General features: G+C 27.0%; 1 protein-coding gene across 1 annotated transcript in view; it reads left to right on the top strand.

Annotated features, from left to right (window-relative positions):
• Positions 1-237: 237 nt before the first annotated feature.
• The window catches only part of LOC101238626 (uncharacterized), a 144805-nt gene continuing 120139 nt past the window's right edge, over positions 238-24903 (top strand). Inside the window, exons 1-12 of the mRNA XM_065794620.1 lie at positions 238-427; positions 719-896; positions 1031-1248; positions 1377-1565; positions 1828-2076; positions 2187-2344; positions 2601-2770; positions 10902-11390; positions 11465-11936; positions 13648-13795; positions 13871-14045; positions 21373-21593. Coding sequence (XP_065650692.1) covers positions 370-427; positions 719-896; positions 1031-1248; positions 1377-1565; positions 1828-2076; positions 2187-2344; positions 2601-2770; positions 10902-11390; positions 11465-11936; positions 13648-13795; positions 13871-14045; positions 21373-21593 — 2725 coding nt within the window. The 5' untranslated portion in view covers positions 238-369. The remainder of the gene's footprint in view (positions 428-718; positions 897-1030; positions 1249-1376; positions 1566-1827; positions 2077-2186; positions 2345-2600; positions 2771-10901; positions 11391-11464; positions 11937-13647; positions 13796-13870; positions 14046-21372; positions 21594-24903) is intronic.

Here is a 24903-nt window from a genome sequence, read left to right as displayed (position 1 = left end):
AGTATTGTATTAAATTATTAAAAACCAATTGATGTTAAGTGGGATAAATTCACTGATCGCATTATGTACGCGGATTGAAACTTTTTCATGAGAAATAATGACTAAAATAATTTTCTCAATTATCTACTAACTAGACATTTTCTAAAAATACTAAACATTGACTCTCATGCTAAATAAACGGTAAACACAGCTGAGGGAAAAAAAGCAAACATCAAACAGGCAAAAACATTTATCTTATTTTAACAAACTCGATTTTGTTGCAAAATAAAACCAACCTGTTCAAATATAGGATTTTAAAAGGAATAATAACTTTTGTTCCAAATTAAAGTCTTCTTTATTAAATTAGGAGAGGTTGTTGGAAATAAAAAAATGGCAACTAAACTTTTACTTATAGTTTTTGTGCTGTTAGTAGCTAAATACGTTGCAGGTATTTAATTGAAACATTTTATCAATTGTAACTATTATTTAATGTCAATGACGGATTCAGGAGGGGACGGGGGGTATACATCCTCCCCCCCCCCCTACCAGATTCTAAAACACCTTAGAAATGGATGAAGTTTATTTTTTCTTTTTCTTTTTTAGGAGACTCAAATGTTATACAAAAAATATATCAAACCCCCCTCCCTTCCCCTCCCACCAAAAATTCCTGGATCCGTCACTATTAAATGTTAGAAAAAAAAAAAAAATTTTAAATATATTAAAAAAATTTTCTTGGCAGGAAAAGCTCCACCTGAAAAATGTAGTATGGCAATGTATAAAAAGATTGGCTGTTTTAAAGACCGCATTATACCGAACCGTCCATTACCTCTTGAGTTAGTTAACCACAGAGACCCTATGAATCCTAATTGGGATTCACATATTTTAGATTGGAATGAATGGCCAGAGTCTCTTCGCGCGTAATTAAATATTTTGATAATTTTGTTTAATAAAACTGTTCATTAAATTTACTCTGTTTTTTGAATATGTATTGTTGTTTTTTATTTTTGAAAATGCATAAAATACTTATTATAATTTTGTTTCTAAAAAAAAGTCTTGCTTGCGCATGTGCTGAAAAGGCTAAATCATTTGGTTTTAAGTTCTTTGGGCTACAGTTTTTTGGAGAATGTTGGAGCGGATCTGCCCTCAATTACCATCGTGATGGACCTTCAACTAATTGCATTGGAAATGATTTTAAGCCATGTAATGATTCTTCTCCCACAGAATGTGTTGGCAAAGCCTACACAAACTATATTTACACTCTTGAAACAGGTATAAAACAAAATATTCTTTAATACAAAAGCAACGAGTAATTGAAAAGATAGAAAGGAAAAAACAAAAAAAACAGAGCGAACTTTGATAAAGTTAAGATTAAACATGAATTGTACAATTTTTTTCAGTACAAAAGTCACCAATTAATGGAGGTTGGAGCGACTGGAGTGAGTGGACAGAATGTAGTGCAAGTTGTAATGGTGGTGTTAGAGCTCGCGAGAGACTTTGTAACAATCCAGCGCCTGAGAACGGAGGTCAAGGATGTAAAGGAGAAGGAGAAGAAGAAGAGGTGTGTAATTCGGAGGCTTGTGAACCTGGTAAGAAAATTCCTAATTAAAATAATAAACTTTTACACTTTTTTGCTATTTATATTTTTTTTATCGATAGTTTTACGTTTTTTTAATTTTATATTAATTTTCTTTATCCATTTAAAGAATTATATCAATTTTGATTTACAAAATAGAATGTCATAAATAATAACAATTATTTGGAAAACATTCAGTCAATACTTAAGGTGAATAAATACGCATAATTAAATTGACAATAAAAAAAAGTTAAATAATTTAAAAAATTTTGTAGTATGCGCTAAACAAATGGAGGTTGCTATTTTACTGGACGCTTCAACAAGTGTCACATCTACCAATTGGAAAAAGACAGTTGCTTTTGTTCAAAGTTTTACGAAAGAGTTTGTAATGGGCCCTACTGGTGTTCGATTTGCTGTCATCGATTTTGCGAATGAAGCTCAAATTCAAATTAATATTTTAGATCCAAAATATTGGAGCCAAGAGGCTTTTAGTAGAAAAGTTGGATCTATAGAATATTCTCGAGGTAACATCGATTTTCACTCAATATAAAAATATAAATGAAACATGAAAAAACATAATTAAACTTGTATATTGCAAAACTTATATCATAAATTTGTAAACCTTTCGTTTTAGGAAGAACAAAAACAGATTTAGCTATAAAATTAGCTCGAGAAAAAATATTCTGTGACAAATGCAATTTGAGACGCACTGTTCCAAAGCTTCTCATTGTTTTAACTGATGGCCAAAGTACGGATCCAGATCTTACAGAAAAGGAGGCCGATTTAATAAAAGTACGCAGACTTTAAGTTATATTATCAAAAATAAACAAATTTAAATCTAGTCTTGTAACTATTAGTATACTTTAGTGCTGTTTCAAAATGAATAATTTAATTTATTTCCTATAAAAAACAAAATCACAAAAACTTGCTTGCTCCTCAACCGTAGGCAAATAGTGAGCTTATATTAAAAATAAAGTTTTAGCTTATCACTTCAACTTCAAAATAAATAGGATAAATTAAAGCAAACTAAATTTTAACTTTTTTTTAGTCACAGAACAAAGTAAGCATAATAACCATAGGAGTTGGGGAAAAAGTTGACAAAAACGAGCTGACTTCAATGGCATCAAACAGCGACTATGTGTTTCTGCTAAATGGATACAAATACATAAACGATAAGATTAACCAGATCATTAAAATGTCATGCAAAGGAAGTAAGTTGTTTAGTTTTACTTTGCTAAATATTTCATAAATAACAAAGTTTTATGTTGAAATTAATATCTTCTTTTTTCTTGATTTAGAGAAAAACTGAGGTTATGAAGAAGATTATTATAAATTTAGACTTATATAATTTATTATTTTGTAAATAAGTAAAATAGTGTATATTTTTATAAACAAAACGAACGGTTGAATACTTTTAGTTTTTCTTATTAAAAACACAACCACTTAATATTATATAAATAAAAGATTTTTTTTTAAAAGTCCTAAAGTATGGCTTTATGTTTAGAAGTAATAAGGTCTTTTTGTTTTGTTTTTTTAATGAGGATATTTTAGTTAATAATATGACGATCGTTATGGACCGGTAAAACGAGTCATAGTAGGTCTTTTTTATTTATGGTTATTAATATATTCCAAAAAGGTCCTGTTGGTCTTGTCACAAAGAACCGTGAAAGAGCATTTAACAAGAAAGTTCACCCCACCTTTCTTACTGATATTACTTAAATGACCAAAACAGGAATCTAACCTTGGACCTCTTGATTCTAAAGCCAAAATAAAATTATCAAAAGCATTATTACTAAAATGAAAACGCGTAGAAGAATACTTAACTATGATCAAAAAACAGGAACTTGCATTTATTTTATTGATTAGCAAAAAATTAAAAATATAAAAAAACAAAGCTGCATTATCTACAAATAAAATTTTTGACACAAAAAGTTGATTATCTCTGATTTTTTCTTTTTAAGTTCTCCGATAAAATCATATAAAAATACTATTAAAATGACAATAATATATATATATATATATATATATATATATATATATATATATATATATATATATATATATATATATATATATATATATATATATATATCAACATCATATTTAACACAACTCATAATAAACAAAATAAAACTCCTTCCTGGTTCTTTAACGAGTTTACATAAATTTTCAATAAACAGTCGTCTAAGAAGAATATAATTACTAAAACAGGGCTTTTAAGGCAAAAAATGCCCCAGTCTAATTTTTTGAATAATAGGTATATGACATTGTTAAAAAAAACATAACTTTTTCAAACTTCACAAAATAAATTTAATGTTGAAACATTCAGTAAGTTGAACAAATATCATTGTATGCAACAATAATATTGATTTGGAATGGCAGTTTAACGTGATAACTAAATAAAAATAAATTTTGAAAATTTTTCTGCAGAGATTGCTTGTAAATTTCGGGCGGCAACCACCTCTTACCTTAATAAATGAGAGATTGTTAAATCTCCTACATATTTCTTATGTTGATTGCTAAGTATGTTAAAAGCATGTATATTGTATATTTGCTACAACAAATGTATATTTAATGCTACTTTTTTTAAAACTATTAGTTGTGTAATTATTTACCATTATTTGCACTTGAGAATTTTTAAACAAAAAAATTATAAATGCAAATGAGATTTTATTTCAAACTTAAACGTGGAATAAAGCCTCCAACTAACTAAAGATAAACGAAACAATTATTCAAAAGAAAAATTTATTAAAGAACATTTTAATACTAGAAAAAATGTAAATATTTTATTTCTTTTGAAAAGATAGACACTTCAAAAACGTATATTTTTTAAAGTAAAGCGTTAAAAAAGTTATTGCATGTTTCAACCATTTTAAACAATAAAATATATACCATAAATATATAAAATCGCTTAAGTTCACTTATGCTTTGAACATTTATTTATCACGCATTAATAAAAAAATTTCAATTTTTTTTCCTGAAACATACAGAAAATTATATTGATAATTGATATTGTAAAAGTAAAAAAATGAAAAATGAAAAATGAATGAAAAAATGAGAAATAAAAACTAGTATTCAATATTTAATTTAAAATGAAAACATCTACTTTGACCGAACTTTCAATAACATCTCATAAGTTCGGCCGCTATATAAACACTAATAACGTTTCACAAACTTTATGTCACAAATAATGAAAACTAATTTTTAAATATTGTTTTTTAATTTTTAAATATTGTTTTCCCAAGAAGACTTTTTTTTGTTAAAAAAAAAGTATTTTTGGGGCGCTAAAGAAAATAAGATGGAGCACATTAAAAAAATACCTTTTGAAATATAAATAGTAGTATTTTTTCATTTTATTGCAATTAGTCAACTATTTTATTACTTTGGCTATTATCACATTTGCTACGCCACTGGTTAATAAAATTAAAAATATATTTTTCAATTAATTTAAAAAGGTTTTTTCAATTCACAAAAAAACACTACTTTTCTTTCAATGAGCTTTGTGTGTTTATTGACAATTCTTCGACGTATCGTTGACCATAGTAGAACAGCAAAAACCACACAACCAATCGTCACAGGATTCGCAACGCATCAATAATTAATGTTGAGCTGTAATTTTATCTTCCAAAAAAATGTCACAAGCTTGACATTTTTTAGAACTCAAAGAATCGTCAGTTAATTTTGAAATTGTAAACAAATTTTATATTCAAATAAAATACCATGATGTGTATCCATTACAAAAATGTCAAAATTTACAGGTAACGTTACCGGTAAATTTTAAACTCGCAACACTTATCAACATTTCTCAACATTACTGCTAATTGTCTCCTTTGTTGTTTATCCGTGAATGACCGAAGTTAGAGTATTTCAAAATTTCACTAATTTTTATAAAAAAAGTAGTTAATTTTCAAAAATCAATAATTTTTTTTGTAAATATAATTAATTTGGTGATTTTTAATAATACTAAGATTAAATTTCGTCATTTATTTTAATAATTTGCTTATTTTAGATAATAATAGTATGCCTTTTTTCAAATTGTTGTTTTGCTAAAGAATTATTTCAGCGTGTTGCATATAAACATTATTATTTTTTTAATAGATTCATATTAACGAACTTATCTCAAACATTATTTGAGAAAAAAAAGTCTGTAAAATTTGAGTTTTGAAAAGATTTTCATTTCACTATATAAAGTAAAAACTCCGATTTAAAGTACAGAAGAATCCCATTTACTCGGACTCTGAATGGGTATATATATATTTTGTTCGACTTAGCATATGTCCGAGTTATGCGAAGCATTTGGTATGTATCCAAATTGAAAATTTCGCATTGGTCAGCTTTTTAACTTTTAAACTTCTTTTTTCAGGAAATCAAAAAATCTGCGTCGTGACAAAAATGTCACAAAATAAATAAAATATAGATCAAAAATAGTATAGAGACAACAGTAATAAATATCATATCAAAAGAGCATACTAATTATACCAATTTTATCATCTCTTGCATGTTTCTTCTTTTTTTTTTTTTTTTTTTATTTTGTTAGATATTTTTATGTTTTTATCTTCTTAAAACCGATTCATATAATTGTAATCCAAATGATTTAATATTTCTCCAGCTCATATAATTGTAATCCAAATGATACATTTTTTTGGTATCTTATGAAGAATTTTATATAAGAACAGTGTGCTTTAATTCTAAAGGTTTTAATAGCATTGTTTAGTTCAAGTTTCAGCAAAATCTGCGTAAGCAAAACATATTTTGATCTAGTATTTATTTGATATAACCATATGGTCGTGTTGAAGCTTTTATTCTAGTTATGTGTTTTCCCATGAAGTAAACAACTTAAATAATCATTTGGGGTCAGTTTATCATAAACAGATTTTAATTTAAGTCACATGTGTTACATTTCTGGATAATGTTTCAATATCTAAAACCTTTCCATTTGTGATTGACAATGTTGCTGTAACAACTTTAACTAAAATGTGTGAACTATTCTCTGAGGCATTCTCTGAAGCATTCTCGGAGTTTATGAACAACTTCATGAATACTTTCATAAGCTATTGTTTGTGCTCTGAATTTGTTTAAAAATAATCTATATAACATATTTCTAAACATATTCATAACAATTTATATTACAATATTAAATTTTCAAAAAATTTTAACTTTTTTTCAAAAGTAACCAGACTTGTGATAATACATGAAGAATAAAACCGAAGAAGATATAGCATTTTTTGGTAAAACCAAAAAAGAATCTTTTTATTGATCCACAATTAGCGCGATATGGTTTTTATCTTATATTTAATTAATTTAAACGATGCACTTTTTTGTTTTTTAATTTAATTTTTTTTTTTCATTGTGTTATTTTCATATTTTTATTTTTTAGAGCTTTTTTTAAAAATTAAAATATGCAATTTTATTTACCTTTAAACGATGATAGCCCATTTAAAACTTTTAAAGTTTAATTTTTTAACCTCTTATTTTTCATTCCATTAGTAGGATTATCAATTATATATATATATATAAAGAATTGCTTTTAACCAAAGGATGCAAAATCGAGAAAAAAACTCCGTCAGAGTCAAGAAAAAATCGGAGTTTCGATAAAGTTTTGTAATAAAATAAAAAGTTAAACTATCAAATTGATAATTAAACATTGTTCTTGTATTATAATTTTTTTAATATTATATATTTTAGTTTATGATTCATTATAAATTTAAAAAAAGACATATTTTTTTATTTCTTAGTACATAAGCATTTTTTCTAACACAATTCTTTCACGAACAGGTTTTATCTAATAAATGGCTTAAATTTTGTGGAGGACAACTTTTTTGGCTTTTTTGCTGCTAATTTATTATGATTCAGAGCTGCTTGAAATTCGGTTCTTCTTGTTTGCCTTTGGCGCAATTATTTTATTTAGCTCGGAGACTATTTTCTTTTGTTGCAAATGTTTGATCAAATAATTTTGCTGCAGAAACTTGATACCTTTTTTCGAAGCGTGAAAAAGTGTGTGGTTTTTATTTTTTTTTTAAATCGGATACCAACACATGCGCATGTGTTGGTATCCGATTTAAAAAAAAAACATGCTTGTAAAGCATATGCTTTTACGATTTTCGTAAAAGAGATTAAAGCCTCTGCAAATTTGGAACTGATATCAGTTTCTACTATCTTCAATTTGCTAACTAACGTTACCATAACAATGTCACACTCCAAAACTGTTGTATTTTGTTTTTCCAAGCAAAATGCAGCAATGACTTTCAATGAATCAGACAGCGATTTCAACTAATCCAAGTCAATGTCATTTAACATGTTAAGGCAGTTTAGTTCCTCAAGTGTCTTTTTTTAGACCTTCTAAGCTTTAAAAAAAAAAAAAAAAAACACATTCAAAAATCTTTATATCGTCTCAAAAACACTATTCCACCTGGTGCGGTTGTCGAGCAGCAGTCCTTTGTCATGCAAAGATCTGTAAATTTCGTGTATGTTTCTTTTAAAACTTTATATGGAAATAATGAATATATCAAGGACTTTATTAGTATTCAAATTTTTTTTATTTTTCAATATTATCTTCATATTCAATCTTTTCCTCTGAATAATTAATAATCAATTCCATATCAGTCTCTCCATCAGTTTCCGCTTCTGCTTCAATATCCGAATCAGTTTCTTTGCGGTCCACAATTTTGTGACAATCTTTTTTAACATACATCAAATTAAAAAAAAACTAAAATGAATTCTGACAGATCTGATGCGGAAACATAATTATGGTACACAATTTCAGCATCCACCTACAGCCATCCGTAGTTTTAATTGCAATATCTTCACTATCTAAGCCAAATTCCTTTAACTTTTCCATAATAAAATGTTCCTCACATATTTGTTTTTAATTTAATTAAATTAAATAACTTTGAATTAGCTAATATAAATATACTAATGTAAATGAACTTTAGCTATTAGATAAATTAAGTTAATATTTTCAATTTTTATTTTTGTTTGTTTTTAAAATTAAATTTTTAATATTATAAAGTTCTTTGCAACAACCAAATTTGACGTAATTTTGACGTCACATTTGGTTGTTATTGAAAAAGTATATATCTAAAGAGCGTACAGTTTCAAAACAACAGCTTAGAATTATTGTAAAAGCAACGTAGAAAAAGAAAAAAAAAAGTTTAGTTATGTTACCAGTAAAAAAAAAATATTTTTCGAAAATTTTGTCGGAGTTTCGTCGAAGTTTCTCAATTTTTAACAATACATTTAAAGCAAGATCCTTGTCATGACATTTCATTGACGCATATTAACAACAGTAATAGATTCTAGATATTTGAATTTCTTAAATATGGAAGCAAAAATTTTTTCTAATAAACCTGTAGTCACTGAGACACTTTGAGTTTTGACTAAGTTGGTACTATAACTGGCTTTTTATTAATACACTTGCAAATGCACTTTCGCTTTTAATATAATATAGTTTAGGCTTGTTACTATAACCACTTCTTACTGGCTGTACCGGGCGGCAGATATCCAAAGGGCGCCAAATGAAAAGAAGGTACCTAAAAAAAGGTCCTTCATTTATAATGTAGGAAAATTTTGATAAATAAGGGCTGCTGTCATAGGCGGCGTGACGGCATTCGGCGGTCCTGCTTACTGGTACCTACTCGCAGATGATGTACTGGTCTTCTGCGAGTTTCCCGCTTTTTTTATACTATAGCACTGTTGTTTTATGAAAATTTATAAAAATAATTTTATACATTACCATGTTTCTTTTATAATTATAATATTGTATAAGAGTCTCTATTCTACAAACTTTAATTGTAAAAATAATTGTAAAAAAATAATGCTTAAGATTTAACTCTATCAATAATACACTATTATCGCTGCCTAAAAAAAAGACTATAACTTTAGAGATAGTAGAAAGCATTTCTGATAAAACTGGAAAAAAAAATGCGACAAAAATGGACAATAGTGTATTTTGTTGACGACTTTCATGTAACTATAGAATTTGTTAGGTAACAATGAAACATAGGTGGCCATCAAAAAATTGTCAGTTATTTCAAGATTTTGAATATGGAGTTCATCATTCAATTTTTTAACAAGTTTACTTTCAAAAAAATTTTGAAAGTAAAAACTTTTAAAGATTTTTATCTTTATTGCTTTTATTTTAGTTTATTGCCTTGAAGAGTTCCTATCATATTGTTTTGAAGAAGAAGAAAAAAGGAATTCATATTAAGTGAACTTGAATCAAGCCTTTGTCGGCTTACATTAATTAGTTGACCTAATTAACAGTAAGTTTTACACCTTCTAACATCGTGTGCAATCCTGTCTACTTTTTCTATGCTATCTTTCTAAATAGACTACTTCTGTCTTTCACTCTAACATATCTTCGTTCTTCCCAAACTCACCTTACTCTCGGTCCGTGGAGCGGGTTATGACGCTCCTTTAGGAGCTGAACTTATCTTTGCTGGTCTTGGTAATGTGGCCTCTGTAATTGGTCTTGGTAATGTGGCCTCTGTTCGACAATTAGCCGTAGGAGGATAAACCACAATACCAAATTTTGTATGGAACCTCTGGCGTAGTATTAACTCACTCACAAATTGCTTCCAGAGTAGTACATTAATTTAGTAATCTAACTAATAGTATTAATTGCACATTCTTACGTCAGTGCAATATCTGTCCGCTCTCTTTATGCTATCTTTCTAACTCGACTTCTTCTGACTTTCATGCTAGTATTCTTCGTTCTTCCTAAACTCACTTACTCTTGGTCTGTGAAGCGAGTTATGATGCTCCTTATGGAGCTGAAGTCATCTTTGCAGACCCGGTTATCTGGCCCTCTATATAGCAATAAGCCGAAGGAGGTTAAACCACAATACCCAAATTTTGTATGGTTATAACTTTTAAATGTTAAAAGATTATTGTATGAAATTTAAAATTTATCGATGAATATAACTTTAGTTGAGAACAGTAAAAAAATTGTAGTGCTTTTTTTGTTCCTAGACTCATTGCAATAATTTGCAGTCATTGCAATAATTTGCAAAGCATCCTTTAAGTATAAGTATGTACACTGAGGCATATTCGTTTAGACGCATCAATTTTTTTCTCTTTATCTTAATTTTTTTCTATGTATTGTCAACTGGTATGCATGCTAGTTATTATCAAAATAATTGTTGTGTTGTGGGCTAATAAAAACCACAAAAAAATTTTTTCTATGTGTCTTTATTAACATGAGAGTATGTTTGATATACAAAAGCACATTTTTTAATTGGAATATATCTATAGACGCAATCAGGTTAATAACGGTAATTATTGATTTTTAATCACTTTTACACAAATAAATTGATAAATTTTAGTGTAATTTGATCTTTTGCTCTGCCAGTATCATTTTTATTGCATTTTACGAAATGCCTAAGGGAAAGTATTTGACAGATGCTGAAAAAATACAAATTAATTTATATCGTGGCTCAGAAATCTCACCAGCACTTTCTATACAAGAAATAGCAAGAAAAAGATCTGACCATGTTGTACGAAACTACATTGCAAAAGGTGACAATTACGGTGTAAAAAAAGCAACAAACGGCAACAAAGTATTAACAAATCGGCAAATTAATCGAATTCGCTTCGAAGCAACCAAAAATAAATTGAATGCAACACAAATAAAGGATAAATTATTATTGCCTGTCACCAATAAACATGTTGCACATATTCTACGTACAACACCAAACGTAAAGTGGAAGAAACCACACCAAAAACCAATGTTAAAAAAACACCATAAAATTGCTAGATTACAGTTTGCTAAAAATAGATTACAGTTTGCTAAATTACAGTCGCTAAAAACCATATGCATTGGACTCATGAGTGACAAAACGTAATATTTTCAGATGAAAAAAAGTTCAATTTAGATGGTCCGGAATCTTACAGTTGTTATTGACATGATTTAAGAGGAATAAATGACCCACAAACAAAACGAAATTATGGAGGAGGAAGTTTAATGGTTTGGGGTGGATTTTCTTATTCAGGAAAATTGACTCTGTGTTGTGGTTTACCTAAAATGAACTCGATAAAGTATGCAGAAATGTTGGATGATGTTCTCATAACTTATATGGATGAAAATATGGATGATAATGCCATATTTCAGCAAGATAGTGCTGCAATTCACACATCTAGGCATTCTATGAAATGGTTTAAAGACCACAACATCCCGGTTCTCGAATGGCCAGCTTGTAGTCCGGACTTAAATCCAATCGAGAACGTGTGGGGAATGCTATCAAGAAAAGTTTATGACGCTAAAGCAGCCGGACACCAATTTAAAACTGTTACTGAGTTAAAGTGTAAAATCCTTGAAGCATGGTCTGAGTTGGATCAAACTACACTTCAACGACTAGTGGAGTCAATGAAAGGCAGAATTTTTGAGGTTATCCAGTGTAATGGAGGACATACGCATTACTAATTTCCATCTTTTAATGTCAAAAATATGACTGCGTCTATAGATATATTCCAATTAAAAAATGTGCTTTTGTATATCAAACATACTCTCATGTTAATAAAGACACATAGAAAAAAATTTTTTGTGATTTTTATTAGCCCACAACACAAAAATTATTTTGATAATAACTTGCATGCATATCAGTTGACAATTCATAGAAAAAAATTAAGACAAAGAGAAAAAAATTGATGCGTCTAAACAAATATGCCTCAGTGTACATATAAACATTTGCTCCATGTCAGGAAGTTATCTCAAACACCAAAAAAATGCTGGATCTGCCCCTGAATTAGAAATAGTAAGTGATCTGAGCAACCATTTTGCTAATTTTAATAATTTTCTAAATTTCAAGCAATAAAATAGTTTTTATCTGTTGAATACTTCATTATATCTATTTTATCTATTCTAATCATTTGGGTATATTGTTAAAAATCTTCACACTATCTTGCCACTCCGAAAAGTTTGCAGAAGTTAAAGCCAATGTTTTGATTGTCTCCTCAGGAATCCGTCATGCTTTCAAATTAAAAGTTTCTGTATTGAATTTCTTTGTAATCGTGTCATTAAAGCTTTAAAAGTAAAAATTTCACGAAACTGTTATATTTTAAATGCCAACTGAGCGGTGTCCCAACTGCACCACAACTAAAATATTACGATCATACAAACTCAAATAACATTTATTAATTTTTAGTCTATAAAAATTGCACTTATATCTGACATAAACTTATTTGTGATCCAAGTTGTTAGAAAATAGATTTCAACTGTTACTTTTATGGTTGTTGTTACTATTAACAACTAGCAAGTGTAAGGCATAAATAGTAATATTATTTAAGCTAAATGTAATTTTGAATAAGTGCAAACCGCGCGTACAAAAAGTACTCACTCCTAACTAATGTTTATTAAGTTAAAAAACTTTGCAGTGAATTGTTTGTCAGGTATACATTGGGAGCACATTTGGAGAAATTTACGTTAAGTATCTTACTTTTAGTAATAAATTTGGACTAAGAAGACCTAACTATCATGTTACAAAGCACCACAAAAATGCATTTAACTTGGAAGTTCACACCGTCTCACCCCCCCCCTCCACCTTTTTTTTTTTACTAATGTTTTGAACCTTTTGAATAAGAAGCAAGTGTTTTACCTGCTGCGCCATGGCTGTCGAGTTTGCATATATAACTTTATCTTTGAACAAATAATTAGATTTTAATTATTTAAATAATAGTTTAAAATTAAACTAAAGCAATTGATAATTTAGAATTATTAAACAACTTTCCCTATCTATTAAAAAAAAGGTTTGTGTTATATCTTTTTTTTTTTTAAATATGTATTTTCATGTTAATGTTTTAAATGCTTGAAAGAATAAAATTTTGTAGGAATGTATTAAGTATAGTTTGATATACTTTCTATAAAGAACATATACAAAACAATATTTTGTTAAGTTTACTTTCACATTCATCTGATACTCTCATGAGAAACAGAAAAAGCGTGCTATTAAAAAAGAATCTCGTGTTATCTCCACCTGGGATTTAAAAGCAAACATTAGTATCCATTTTTATTGAGGTTTAGATTTAGATTTGAAATGCCAAATTAAGTTAAAAAGAACCTGTGTAAACATTAAGAAATTTTTAGAACACAATCTAATTAATTAATCAATTTCAAAAAACTCTCATTAGATTTTAAATCGTATTTCAGATTCGCTAAAGTAGTTTTATTAACGCATAACTATCAACACAAACTGACAATGAAGTTGATAACAACTACGTGTGCTCTTGCATTTCTAAACTTTTTTACAGGTTATTTTAGACTTTGCATTGTTAAATTTTTTTATTCTTGTCGGTTGATGCAATATTTATTGACATTTGTTTTAGGGAATCTATCTGCTGAAAAGTGTGCCATCGAATACAAAAAGATTGGCTGTTTTAAAGATCGTATTGTTCCGGAAGTTCCCTTGTCAACGGAATTAATAAGTGACAGTGAGCCTGAAAATCGTATTTGGGATTTAAACACTTTAGAGTGGAAAGAATGGTCAGACTCACTAGAAATGTAATCATTGATTTTAAACTAATATCTTTAGTGTTGACATCGTGTATAAGAGTATATCTTATAATAGTAAGAAAACATCAATTAATACAATTTCTCTTACAATTATTAATTTATTATTCAAAATTTTCGCTGGATTATGGTTACCAGCATCATCAGCTCGTAAAAATAATTAAAAAAATAGGGTGGTCCTTAAAGCAACTTTTTTTTTGAAACGTCTGCTCAACCACTCAAAATGTATTCTATATAATAAAATAATACTGGAACTAAAAAATTTTCAAAAAAAGTAAATACTTTTGGGGGTAGCTCAAGACCCTTAAATATCAGACGGGTCCCCCTATAGTAATCAAAAAGATAGTTTTTCAAAAGTATATCATGTTGGGTCTCATAAGAGGCAAAATTATATAAAAAACATTAAGAAAAAAAAAATTATAATAAAATTTTTTTGTAAAATGCATATTTTTAGTTTTTAGTTTAAAAATGTCATTTTCTAGTCAGTGGAATCTAAAATAATAATTTTTTTCACAAAATGATGATTATTTTTGAATTCTTTATAAAATTTTGCTTCTTTTGAGACCCAACACGATATACTTTTAAAGAATTATTTTTTTGATAATTATAGGGACCCGTCTGATGTCTTGAGCTATCCCTAAAAAAAAAATTTTTTTAATTTTTAATTCTAGTATTATTTTATTACATAGAACACATTTTAAGTGGTTAAGCAGACTTTTTTTAAAAAAGTTGTTTTAAGCCCCCTGGTGTTATTGGCCCCGCATTGAGCATATGATTTTAAAATGCATAACAAATTACTTAAAATAACAAATGGTAAAAGTTTTTAAGATTTTTATAACTTATAAAAATTTTTATAATTGATAAAAATAAGATATATTCATTCGTTATAATTTGAATATTTTCTTATAAAATATTATAATACCTTAAGGATTGTATAATTCTAATTTTTTTCTAAATATTTTTCAATACCAATATCATTTTCGGAGGAATTTTTACATTTTTTTTTGAAAAAAGGTAATTTTCAACATTCAAAAAAAAAATATATATATATATATATATATATAAAAATATATATATATAACACACCTGGGCGACACTAAACGTCACAGTGGGTGCCATTTATTACCAAATAATATTGTTTTCCCTAAAGTGTATCAAGTTGGGTCTCAAAAGAAGCAAAATTTTATAGAAAGTCTAAAAAAACTATTGAAATAAATTAAAAATCAGTTTTTCGAAATTTATTGTAGAAACAAACTAACATTCAAAAAAAGTTTAGATTTTTAAAGACGTTTTTGACAATATGTAAGCTTACTTTAAGAAGCTTACTTTCAGAAAGTTTTATTTAAAAAATCATTATAAAATTTTGTTTTCGGGCGTCATAGTGCGTGAATTTTTTGTTTTGAATGTTATAAATTAATTTTTTTTAATAAAAATCACTAATGTATATATATAATTTTAAAATATATTTACGATTATTTTGACTTAAAAGTATTGCTCCAACTCTAGGCCCTTCTTCACCATTATCAAAAACCCTTATTTAAAAAAATCTAACCTACTTTTAGGTCCAATTAGTACTGGACTCAAAAAAGATTGCATTTTTTTAATAAATTAATGAGTATGGCATTTTATGTTTTCTTACCTACAAAATTTTTTTTGTTTTTAAACGAAATCTTTTATTGAGAAAACAGTATAACTTTCTATATATTTCAATTTCTCCATATGTGCTCCCAATGTATATCTGACAAACAATTCACAGCAAAGTTTTTTATTACATGAAAATTTCAATTACATTTACATTTAAGTTTTAAATTTTAAGTGTTTGTGTGGGTAGTTGTTAAGGGTCTGCTTCTCGTAAAAAATTTATTTCAATACCAATACCAAGGCAATTCCAATATAGCCTTGAAATGTTTTAAGACATATTAATACTTTTTCAAAGTGGTCTTGTTACATAAAAATAATTTCAAGAAAATCAAGACTTGACAAGACTTTTCAAGACCAAAAATTAAGTCTTGAAATTGCTTTCTAAATTAGAAGATTTCAAGTCCATTTTTTCTTTTAAAAATTTGAAAGGAATTAGTTGTTTTTTTTCAAAACATTTATTTATCATACTTTTCACAAAAAAATCATAAAACTGATTTCAGTATGTAAATGCTGCGCTTTAATGCCTTCAAAAACATGATGGCAGTTTTTGCGAACTTAAAACTTTTTAAAATACGCATAAAAATAAGAAGAGTGAGTAAAAATTTAAACAATCGAAAACACTACTTCAATTGAACGCGTAGTAATTAAACTGTTATACTAAAATAATTTTTGTGACGTCACATTCGACTACCCCCTCCCTCTCCTTGACACAAAGTTTTGCTTCCCCTCCCAGCCCCCCCTCCCTTCGCCCAATTAGCGTGACGTACTTTATTGATGACCCCTTAGTACAAGGTTAAATTTGTGAACTCATCTTTGAAATCTTTCAGGTTGATTAGTCTAGTCTTGATTTAAAAAATACCAAGAAAAGTCTTGTTATTTCTTGAATTACTAGTTATTTTTTAATGTTGGTCTTGATTCATTTAAGTCTTTTCAAGACAAGACTGAAATGGTCTTGTCTCGTCTTGTCTTGGTATTGTCTTGTCTTGCTAAAATGAGTTTAACAAGACTTTTTATTTCAAGGCGCAGACCCTTATTAGTTATAGAATTAATTTGGAAATATTTTATAAAATCTCAACCGAAAATCTAGAGTAAGCAAGTCTTCACAATTGCACATTATTAATATGTACTTATCCCTATAACATTTTAAAGTTACGTTACGTATTGTAACGTAAGCGGGATTCGTTACGTTACGTGCAAAACGTCCGTTATTATTACATAACCGAGACGTAACATTGTAACGTAACGCTACGTGAAAAGTGTTACGTATCAACACGTAACACTTTGACCTAATGTTACTTAACATAGTAATCTATTGTATCTATCATCATTATTTTTTTCATATGTACATAAATATATATTTAGAAAGAACGATACTATATATAGAAAGCTGTTTAAAAAAAGGGAAATAAGTGAAGTCAAGTCAGAGAGTGTAGAAAGATATTGCTTCAAAAGGTGCAACTATACACATAATTGGCTTATGCTAATTAATATCCTTAATATTCTATTTAACATCATGACAAAGGTTGAAATTTTATATACATTTTTGCTTGTGAGTTTTAAAAACTCTTAAAATGTTACGCTTGTATAATTGATCAAAAAAAAGAACGTAACGTAATGTAACAAAATCTAGATATGAGACGTAATTAAAATACGTCTAAAATATAGATTTTTTTAACGTTAAGTTACGTTTCAGTAAAAGAAACGTAACTTTGCGAATTGAAACTTTTTTTTTTTAGCGACATATTATAATATGTTATACTAATTATAATATATATTAAAATAATTATAATATATTATATATATATATATAAATATATATATATATATATATATATATATATATATATATATATTATAATTATAATAATTATAGTATATATTAAAATATGTTATACAAATTAGTTACAAAAAAAAAATTAACTAATTTTTATTAACTAATTAAGACAAATCTATTATACAGTTAAAATAAACGATAATATTTAGCAATTTAAAAAAAATATATTTTAGTTACAAATGTCTCGACAAACGCATTGATAAATAACTTTGTTAAATAATAAATAATTACCGTAACTCATGATCATGAGTTACGGTATTTAATAAAATAGGCCGGGTGAATAAAAATAAGCAATTGCTTTTACTCTGTAATTGGTCAGCTTTACGCAAATAAAAACTTCAAGAGTTATGTTCATATTTTTACTTACGTAAAGTTAAGCAATTTACTCAGTCATTTCTCAGCTTTACGTAAATAAAAACTTAAGAAAAACTTCTTAATTTTTTATTCACGTAAAGCTGACCAATTACTGAGTGAAAGCAATTACTTATTTTTATTCCGGCCTAATTGTTTTATTTACAATATTATTTAAGTATTTGATTATTTATGTATTTGATTTTTGAAAACGCGATAACAGGCTTCTCAAAAATATTGTAATTAAAAAAGTATTTTAAAAATTAACCTACGCTTGTGGTTTTTTTTAAAAAAAAAAAAACTTTTTAAAGGTTAATACAACTTTTAAAGCTTTAAAAGTAACGTAACGAAAAACAAACAATAAAAGTACCTTTAAAAGTTAAAATAATCTACGGAACGGTTAAGCAATCTTATTACGTTTAATCTTATTAAGCCGTTAATCTTATTAACGGTTAAGCAATCTAAGATACTTATTACCTTTATAATCTATTTATCTATCAGAAGTGGCGTAACGTAAAACATTTAAGAATTAAAACGTTTTAATTTTTCAATGTATTTGACGTACTTAATTACGTTAAATTAACCTACGCTTGTGGTTTTTTTTTTAAAAAAAAAAAAACTTTTTAAAGGTTAATACAACTTTTAAAGCTTTAAAAGTAACGTAACGAAAAACAAACAATAAAAGTACCTTTAAAAGTTAAAATAATGTACGGAACGGTTAAGCAATCTAAGATACTTATTACCTTTATTATTATCTTATTAAGCCGTTAAATACGTCACATATATAAAATTTTTATGTTACATTACGTCATTTTTTTTTTCTTCAAGTGTAACAAATTATGACGTAACATAACGTTAAAAAAATCTGTTTGAAACATATTTTAGTTACGTCTCAAATCTAGATTTGGTTACGTTACGTTAAGTCTCAATTGATTACACTTTATAAAGTTAAAAAAAAAACATTTGAGACATAACATTGCGTATTGAAACTATATACTTTTTTCGTGACAAAGTAACCAATTTAGACGAAGTTATTTTACAATAAAATTAAAATATAAGATAGTATTTAGCAATACGGTAACGATAAACAAACTTTTACTGCATTATCAAGTTTATTTAATTAATATTTAATTAAAAGTTAGAGAATGTAACCTTGTTACCAATTGTAACCGATTAAGATGTAACGTAACTTTAAAATGTTATAGGGGATAGGTTATTAGCTCCTGAAGGAAACTACTTAAGTGATGAGCATTTTTTACAAAAGAGGAAAAGAATTGCTAAAATGTTAGGTCATAAACTTTTTAATAAAAAAACATTAAATGAATAACCAATTTTTGCACAAGATTTGGTGTATCTGAAATTGCTGAATTATATTTTGAAATGTATTAAAAGATATCTTAAAAATGAAACTGATAATGAAGGACTATTAATAACAATGTTGTGTATAGACTAGCAAGGGCATTATAAAAAATAAAAACTATCAAAAATTTTTGACAATTTACTTCTATACTAAACTTAACTAAAAAACTTAACTAAAAAAAAACTTAAGGGAAAATATTAGTAAGCTATAGAAAAAATACATTGTGACAGATTATAAGAATATAGATTATTAAGTATGGTATTATAAAATTACTCTTGAAAAAGATTTAAAAAAAAGATGTGATGTCATGAATACTTAGCAGATGCCATTTCTAGAGTCACCATAGTCCAGTGGTATAATAATAACAAGATTATAGTTTATCAGCAAAATGATACTATTAAAGAGATGAGAAATATGTCAACAGCAACAGTAAGTATGAAAGGTGGAGATCTTTTTGACATGTTAGCAGCACACCATGTGAGGCAGTACACTATAAAGTATTATATGGATAGCATATTGTACTGCATTAACATATCCATGAGTAACAGATTGTTAGTATATTCTTGTTACATGCATTTCGTTAATGTTCTAAAAAAGAATCAGTTGAGCTTGATTGAAGTGTAAAGTAATAACTTGTGCTAACCCATTGTCTCAAGGTTAAGGATGATCTTCTAACCATTCTCTTATATCAACAATGGAGGGAAAATGATGATAAATAATAACATGTTTATCATGTGATAATAGATTAAATGAGATAAGCTACTTACACAACTTGTTAATACTTTACAGAAATACAAAATCATTGCAGAAATTGTTTCAAAACTTGTTTTTACAAAAAGTTGTATTACTTTTTGTAAGAACAAGTCTTGAAACAATTACATTTTGTACACAAATTTTATTGTATACTTTTTGTATACAAAAGTTTTGTGTGCAAAACGTAAAATCTTTTTCAAATGGAGCACATAATTTCTTTTAAATAATTATCAAAGAATTAAATTTTTTTTTTTTTACTTTTATACTATTATTATAAAATTCAGATCATAAAAACTACAACAAAAAGAGAAATTAAAAAACAGCTAAGAACAGCACAAGCAGTTCTTCACTAACTTACTTAAATCTTGATTGTTTGATTGAGGGATACAAATAAACTATTAGTTGTCATTAAAACATTATTTCATTACCTCGTCTATTATTATTAGTTTTTTAAATCAATTTAATGGTCAACTAAATTTTAAAGAAATTCCAATTAGTTTTAAATAAAAGTTCAAAAAAATAAATTAGGAGGTAACTGCTTGAGTGATTCTGCATGTGCTTAAAATGTTTTTAGCAAAGTATGTTGTTAAATGATATAAATGAACCATTTAACAAAAAATATAAATACTATGTGTTACAAAATACTATGATGTAATGAATGAGCAGCTTTAAGACAATTGATAAAAGTAAAAGCAGCTTTAAGACAATTGATTTGAACATTACATTTTAATACACATTATGCAGACAAAAAGGTATGACTATGTGCTGATGAAGGCCTAGTTAATGTTAAGAATGTTACAAACTAGTTTTGTATCCTGTCCACATGATTAAGCTGGCAACACATTTAACAAATTGTTTATGATGTTGAGAATAATTGTGCAATTTACTAATTTTTTAACTGACGAATGTCTTTTTAGGTGGCAATATGAATTTATGAATATTTCTTTATTAAAATGTGTAATGTATAAATATGTATATATATATAAATATATATATATATATATATATATATATATATATATATATATATATAAGGAATCGGTGTTGCTGACTGATACAGATAAGTAAATGAGAAATATTATCTAAATTGCAACATAGCTGTAGCTTAACTATCTTTGCTTTTTTTTCAATAAACCACTTTTCCTTAACTGATGTTCATCATCACAAATCATCTAGATTATTCTTCTAGATTATGCAACATGTCCCAGGTAGAAGCAAATTTAAACATGAAAAAAATGTAAACAACATTATATATAACATGAAGAAAATGTAAACAATTTGTATACAAAGTTATCAGTAAATGCTTAACTGTTTTATTTGTTTTTGAAAAATTTGAACAAAGATTTCAATGTTTTCAAACTTGCATTCAAAATTTTCAGACTTGCTTGTTTGTGTGCAGAAAAAGCTAAATTATTTGGATACAAGTTCTTTGGCCTTTACTTTTTCGGAAAATGTTGGAGTGGATCTTTGCTTACGCGCAATAATCGAGGTGAACGTTCAACAAACTGTATTAGTGAAGACTTTAAGAGATGTAATGATTCTTCTTCTGAAACATGCGTTGGTAAAACAAATACAAACTATATTTACAGCTTTGTAAAAGGTATTTTTAGCATTTTTTTAGTATTTGCTCATATATAATTATTAACTAAGGTTATGACTTTACAAATAGCATATTTTGTCTTAGTAAACAAGCCTACCCAGGGGGCATGCGTCGTCCGGAGGTCGTCCGTAAGACGTCTCCTGGACTTCCAGACACCCGTAAGACGTCCAACGGATGTCCCTCGGACAACGCATGCCGTCTGGGTATCAGCTTGCACATTTGATGTTCCCAATGAGCATTTAAATGTTTTTTGAATGCTGTGACAGATGTTAAACATACTATTTCAAATGGTAGTCTATTCCACAAATTTGTGACTTGCATACTAAAAAAATATTTCTGCATGTCTGTTGTACAAAAAATCCTTTTCAGTTTATAACGTGACCACAAATGTTAATGGAGCGTGATGATTGTATAGAAATATTTAGTTGAATTACTTTATGGTATACATACCTACTATTTTTTTCATTATTCTTCGTTTGTTTTTTTTCTTCTGAAAAATGTTATAAATTTAGTAAACTTTGAAAATCACCAAATGTATATCTGTATACACAATAGTAGGTATTTATAGATAACGTATACTAATGATTAATGTATACTGATTATGGTAAAAAACAGCTCATAGCTGCTCTTTGTATATGATATGTACTTATTTGAGTGTAGATTATGTAAAAACTATTAAAATAATTGAGAAAACTAATTTAATATTTTTATTTTATAAAAAAGCACTCCTTGCATGTTTTCCATATTTAAGTCATTCGATATATTTTCTCTCATAGTTATTAAAGATATTTACTTATAAATGCAAAATAGACACGCTCTAAACAATCATGCATTGTGTGAGTAATTTCATAGGTATTAACTAATAATAAAACATCTTATATGTTCAACATAACCATATATAAATCAATCATTATTATCTTGGAGAATGGCTACTTTTAGAATTACAACTTTTAATAGAAGATGACAAATCTGAATGAATGGTTGCTTCATATTTGTAGATTTCTAAGATAAATGTTCATGATATCACTCAGCACATCAAGTTATCAGGTAGCATCAATCAAATGGTTTGAAAATAATTTAACCTCTAAATAGTTTAAAAGTTATGAAGTTTCAAAACTCAGCCTAAAACGTCAGTTTTCACCACTGCTGCCAATATGAAATTATTATTGTATTAATAACTTTTCATGAATAACTTAAGTTTAAGTGAAAGAAACTGAAAGTTTGGGTGAAAGAAACTGGCTGAAATTGATACCTGCTCATTTTTAAAGGTGCTGAACTAAAATATGTAAAGATGGTAGCTGAGTTTAGAATTTTTAATATTCATTTTTTGATTTAATTGGACAAATTTTTAATTCCATTACCATGGGTTGCACATTTTGCAACTCTAATTGAAAGAAAAGATATTAGATTAACTTAATGTAAATAATCATTTAGGTCTCTCTTAAAGCATACAAAAGATGTGGCCCTGCAAACTTTTTTCATCATTTTTGAAAATTTATGTGGAAATTTAATGTGGAAATAATTTGCATGTAAAATATAATTTATTTATTGTACATAAAATACTTTAAATCTAAAGTTTTAAACATATATAAAACATAAGAAATTACAGAGAAACATATTGTTCATTTAAATAGCATAAATAGTATTAAATATAGTAATAATTAATAAGCAATAATCAGAAAGAAAAATATATATATATATTTAGAAAGATTTTTATGTAAAGAAAATTAAAGCAACTTTAAAAATTAAACTTATAATCTTGCTAATATGGATAATAATAGCCTATCTTTTTTTTATAACTACTCTACAATGACATTAGGTTGATTTAATCAATTTATGATTTAATCAAATCCTGTAACTATGTTTAAAAATAGCTCTAACTAACTTTAAAAAATAGTTGTATACTTTGGATTTAATTTTTTGCATTTTTGACTTCTTACATGTTTGTTTTTTTCCAACTGAATGGTGCAAGTTAAATCTCCATTTGTCATTCCATAAAAATGTGAATCCATTATTCTAAAGGAGAAATCATCAACTCAAGAACTCAACTCAAAATTCAGTGCATGAATTTCTAAATTTCTTTTTTCATTTAGAAGCTGTAATTTAAAACAACATAAATAACTAATAAGATTATCTAAAAGATAAATATATAAAAAAAAACTTTATCAAATATTTGGGTACTTGAATGTTTCTGTATATTTTTTGTTATCATTGTTTTTTCTTGAGATAATGTAACTGCACAGTTACATTATGACATGCCAGAATCATGATATACTTTGATCACATATTGCAAAATACAGCTTACCCAGTACAACCTTTCAAAAAAGATTAAAGTTTATTTAATAATTAAAAAAATAAAAAATGTTGAAGAAAAAATAAAATAAATAACAGTGATGATAAACCCCATCTGTCATATTGGTACACCAATGCAACATCATTAAACAACAAATATGAAGACTTAATTATAGAAATTAAAAACAAAACGCTACAAGTTATGATGGTATGTAAGACATGGTTGACAGAAGCCTCATTGACTAACATAGAAAGTTATTTACTTTATAGAAAAGATTGTAAACAAAGTAAGGGTGGCAGTGTTTGTATTTATGTTATCAATAATTTAAAGTCATATGAAACTATTAATAAAAATTTCAAAACAAAATGATATTGAAACAATATGGTATGTAATAGAATGTGGTATTGAAAGCAAGTTATGTGGCTGTATTTACCATACTGCAGATAGTAGTTTGTTTTATTGTGAAAATATGGTCAAATCATTAAAATTATGCTTATAAGTTTTGTGATACTTTATTCAATACAAAACTTGAACTATTATAACTTTTTTTACAATACAAAACATAAACCATTTTAACTTGAAATGGATTTTAGCTTTTATACAGATTACTATTTTAGTAGTGAGGATATTCCCCATTATTTGGGAGGGTATTACTCATTATTAGGGAGGATATTACTCATTATTTATCTATACTGTTTGCAACTTTACGATCACATTAAATGTGGTTTTTAACAGGCACTTGTTGGTTCAAGCAATCATCATCAAGTTAAAAAAATTTTATCAGCTATCTTTGTTTTAATATTTTATATTTAAAATTTTATTGTTTTAAAAGGTAGCAGAACAAGGCTGTATAGTGTACTGTTTAGTACTCAGTTTTGAGTTTTAGACTTTTAAAAGAAAAAATAAGAATACTGAAAAAACGGAAAAAGTTTTTGGTGTTACAAATGTACATATTTTTAGCACATATTTTACAGTTTTGTCTTACAAATGTACATATTCTTAGCACAAACAAATTTA

The sequence above is a fragment of the Hydra vulgaris genome, chromosome 03, assembly GCF_038396675.1.
Source record: "Hydra vulgaris chromosome 03, alternate assembly HydraT2T_AEP".
NCBI classification, from domain to species: domain Eukaryota; kingdom Metazoa; phylum Cnidaria; class Hydrozoa; order Anthoathecata; family Hydridae; genus Hydra; species Hydra vulgaris.
The sequence above is the reverse complement of the archived record's forward strand: the minus strand, read 5'-3'. Positions and strand labels throughout refer to the sequence as shown.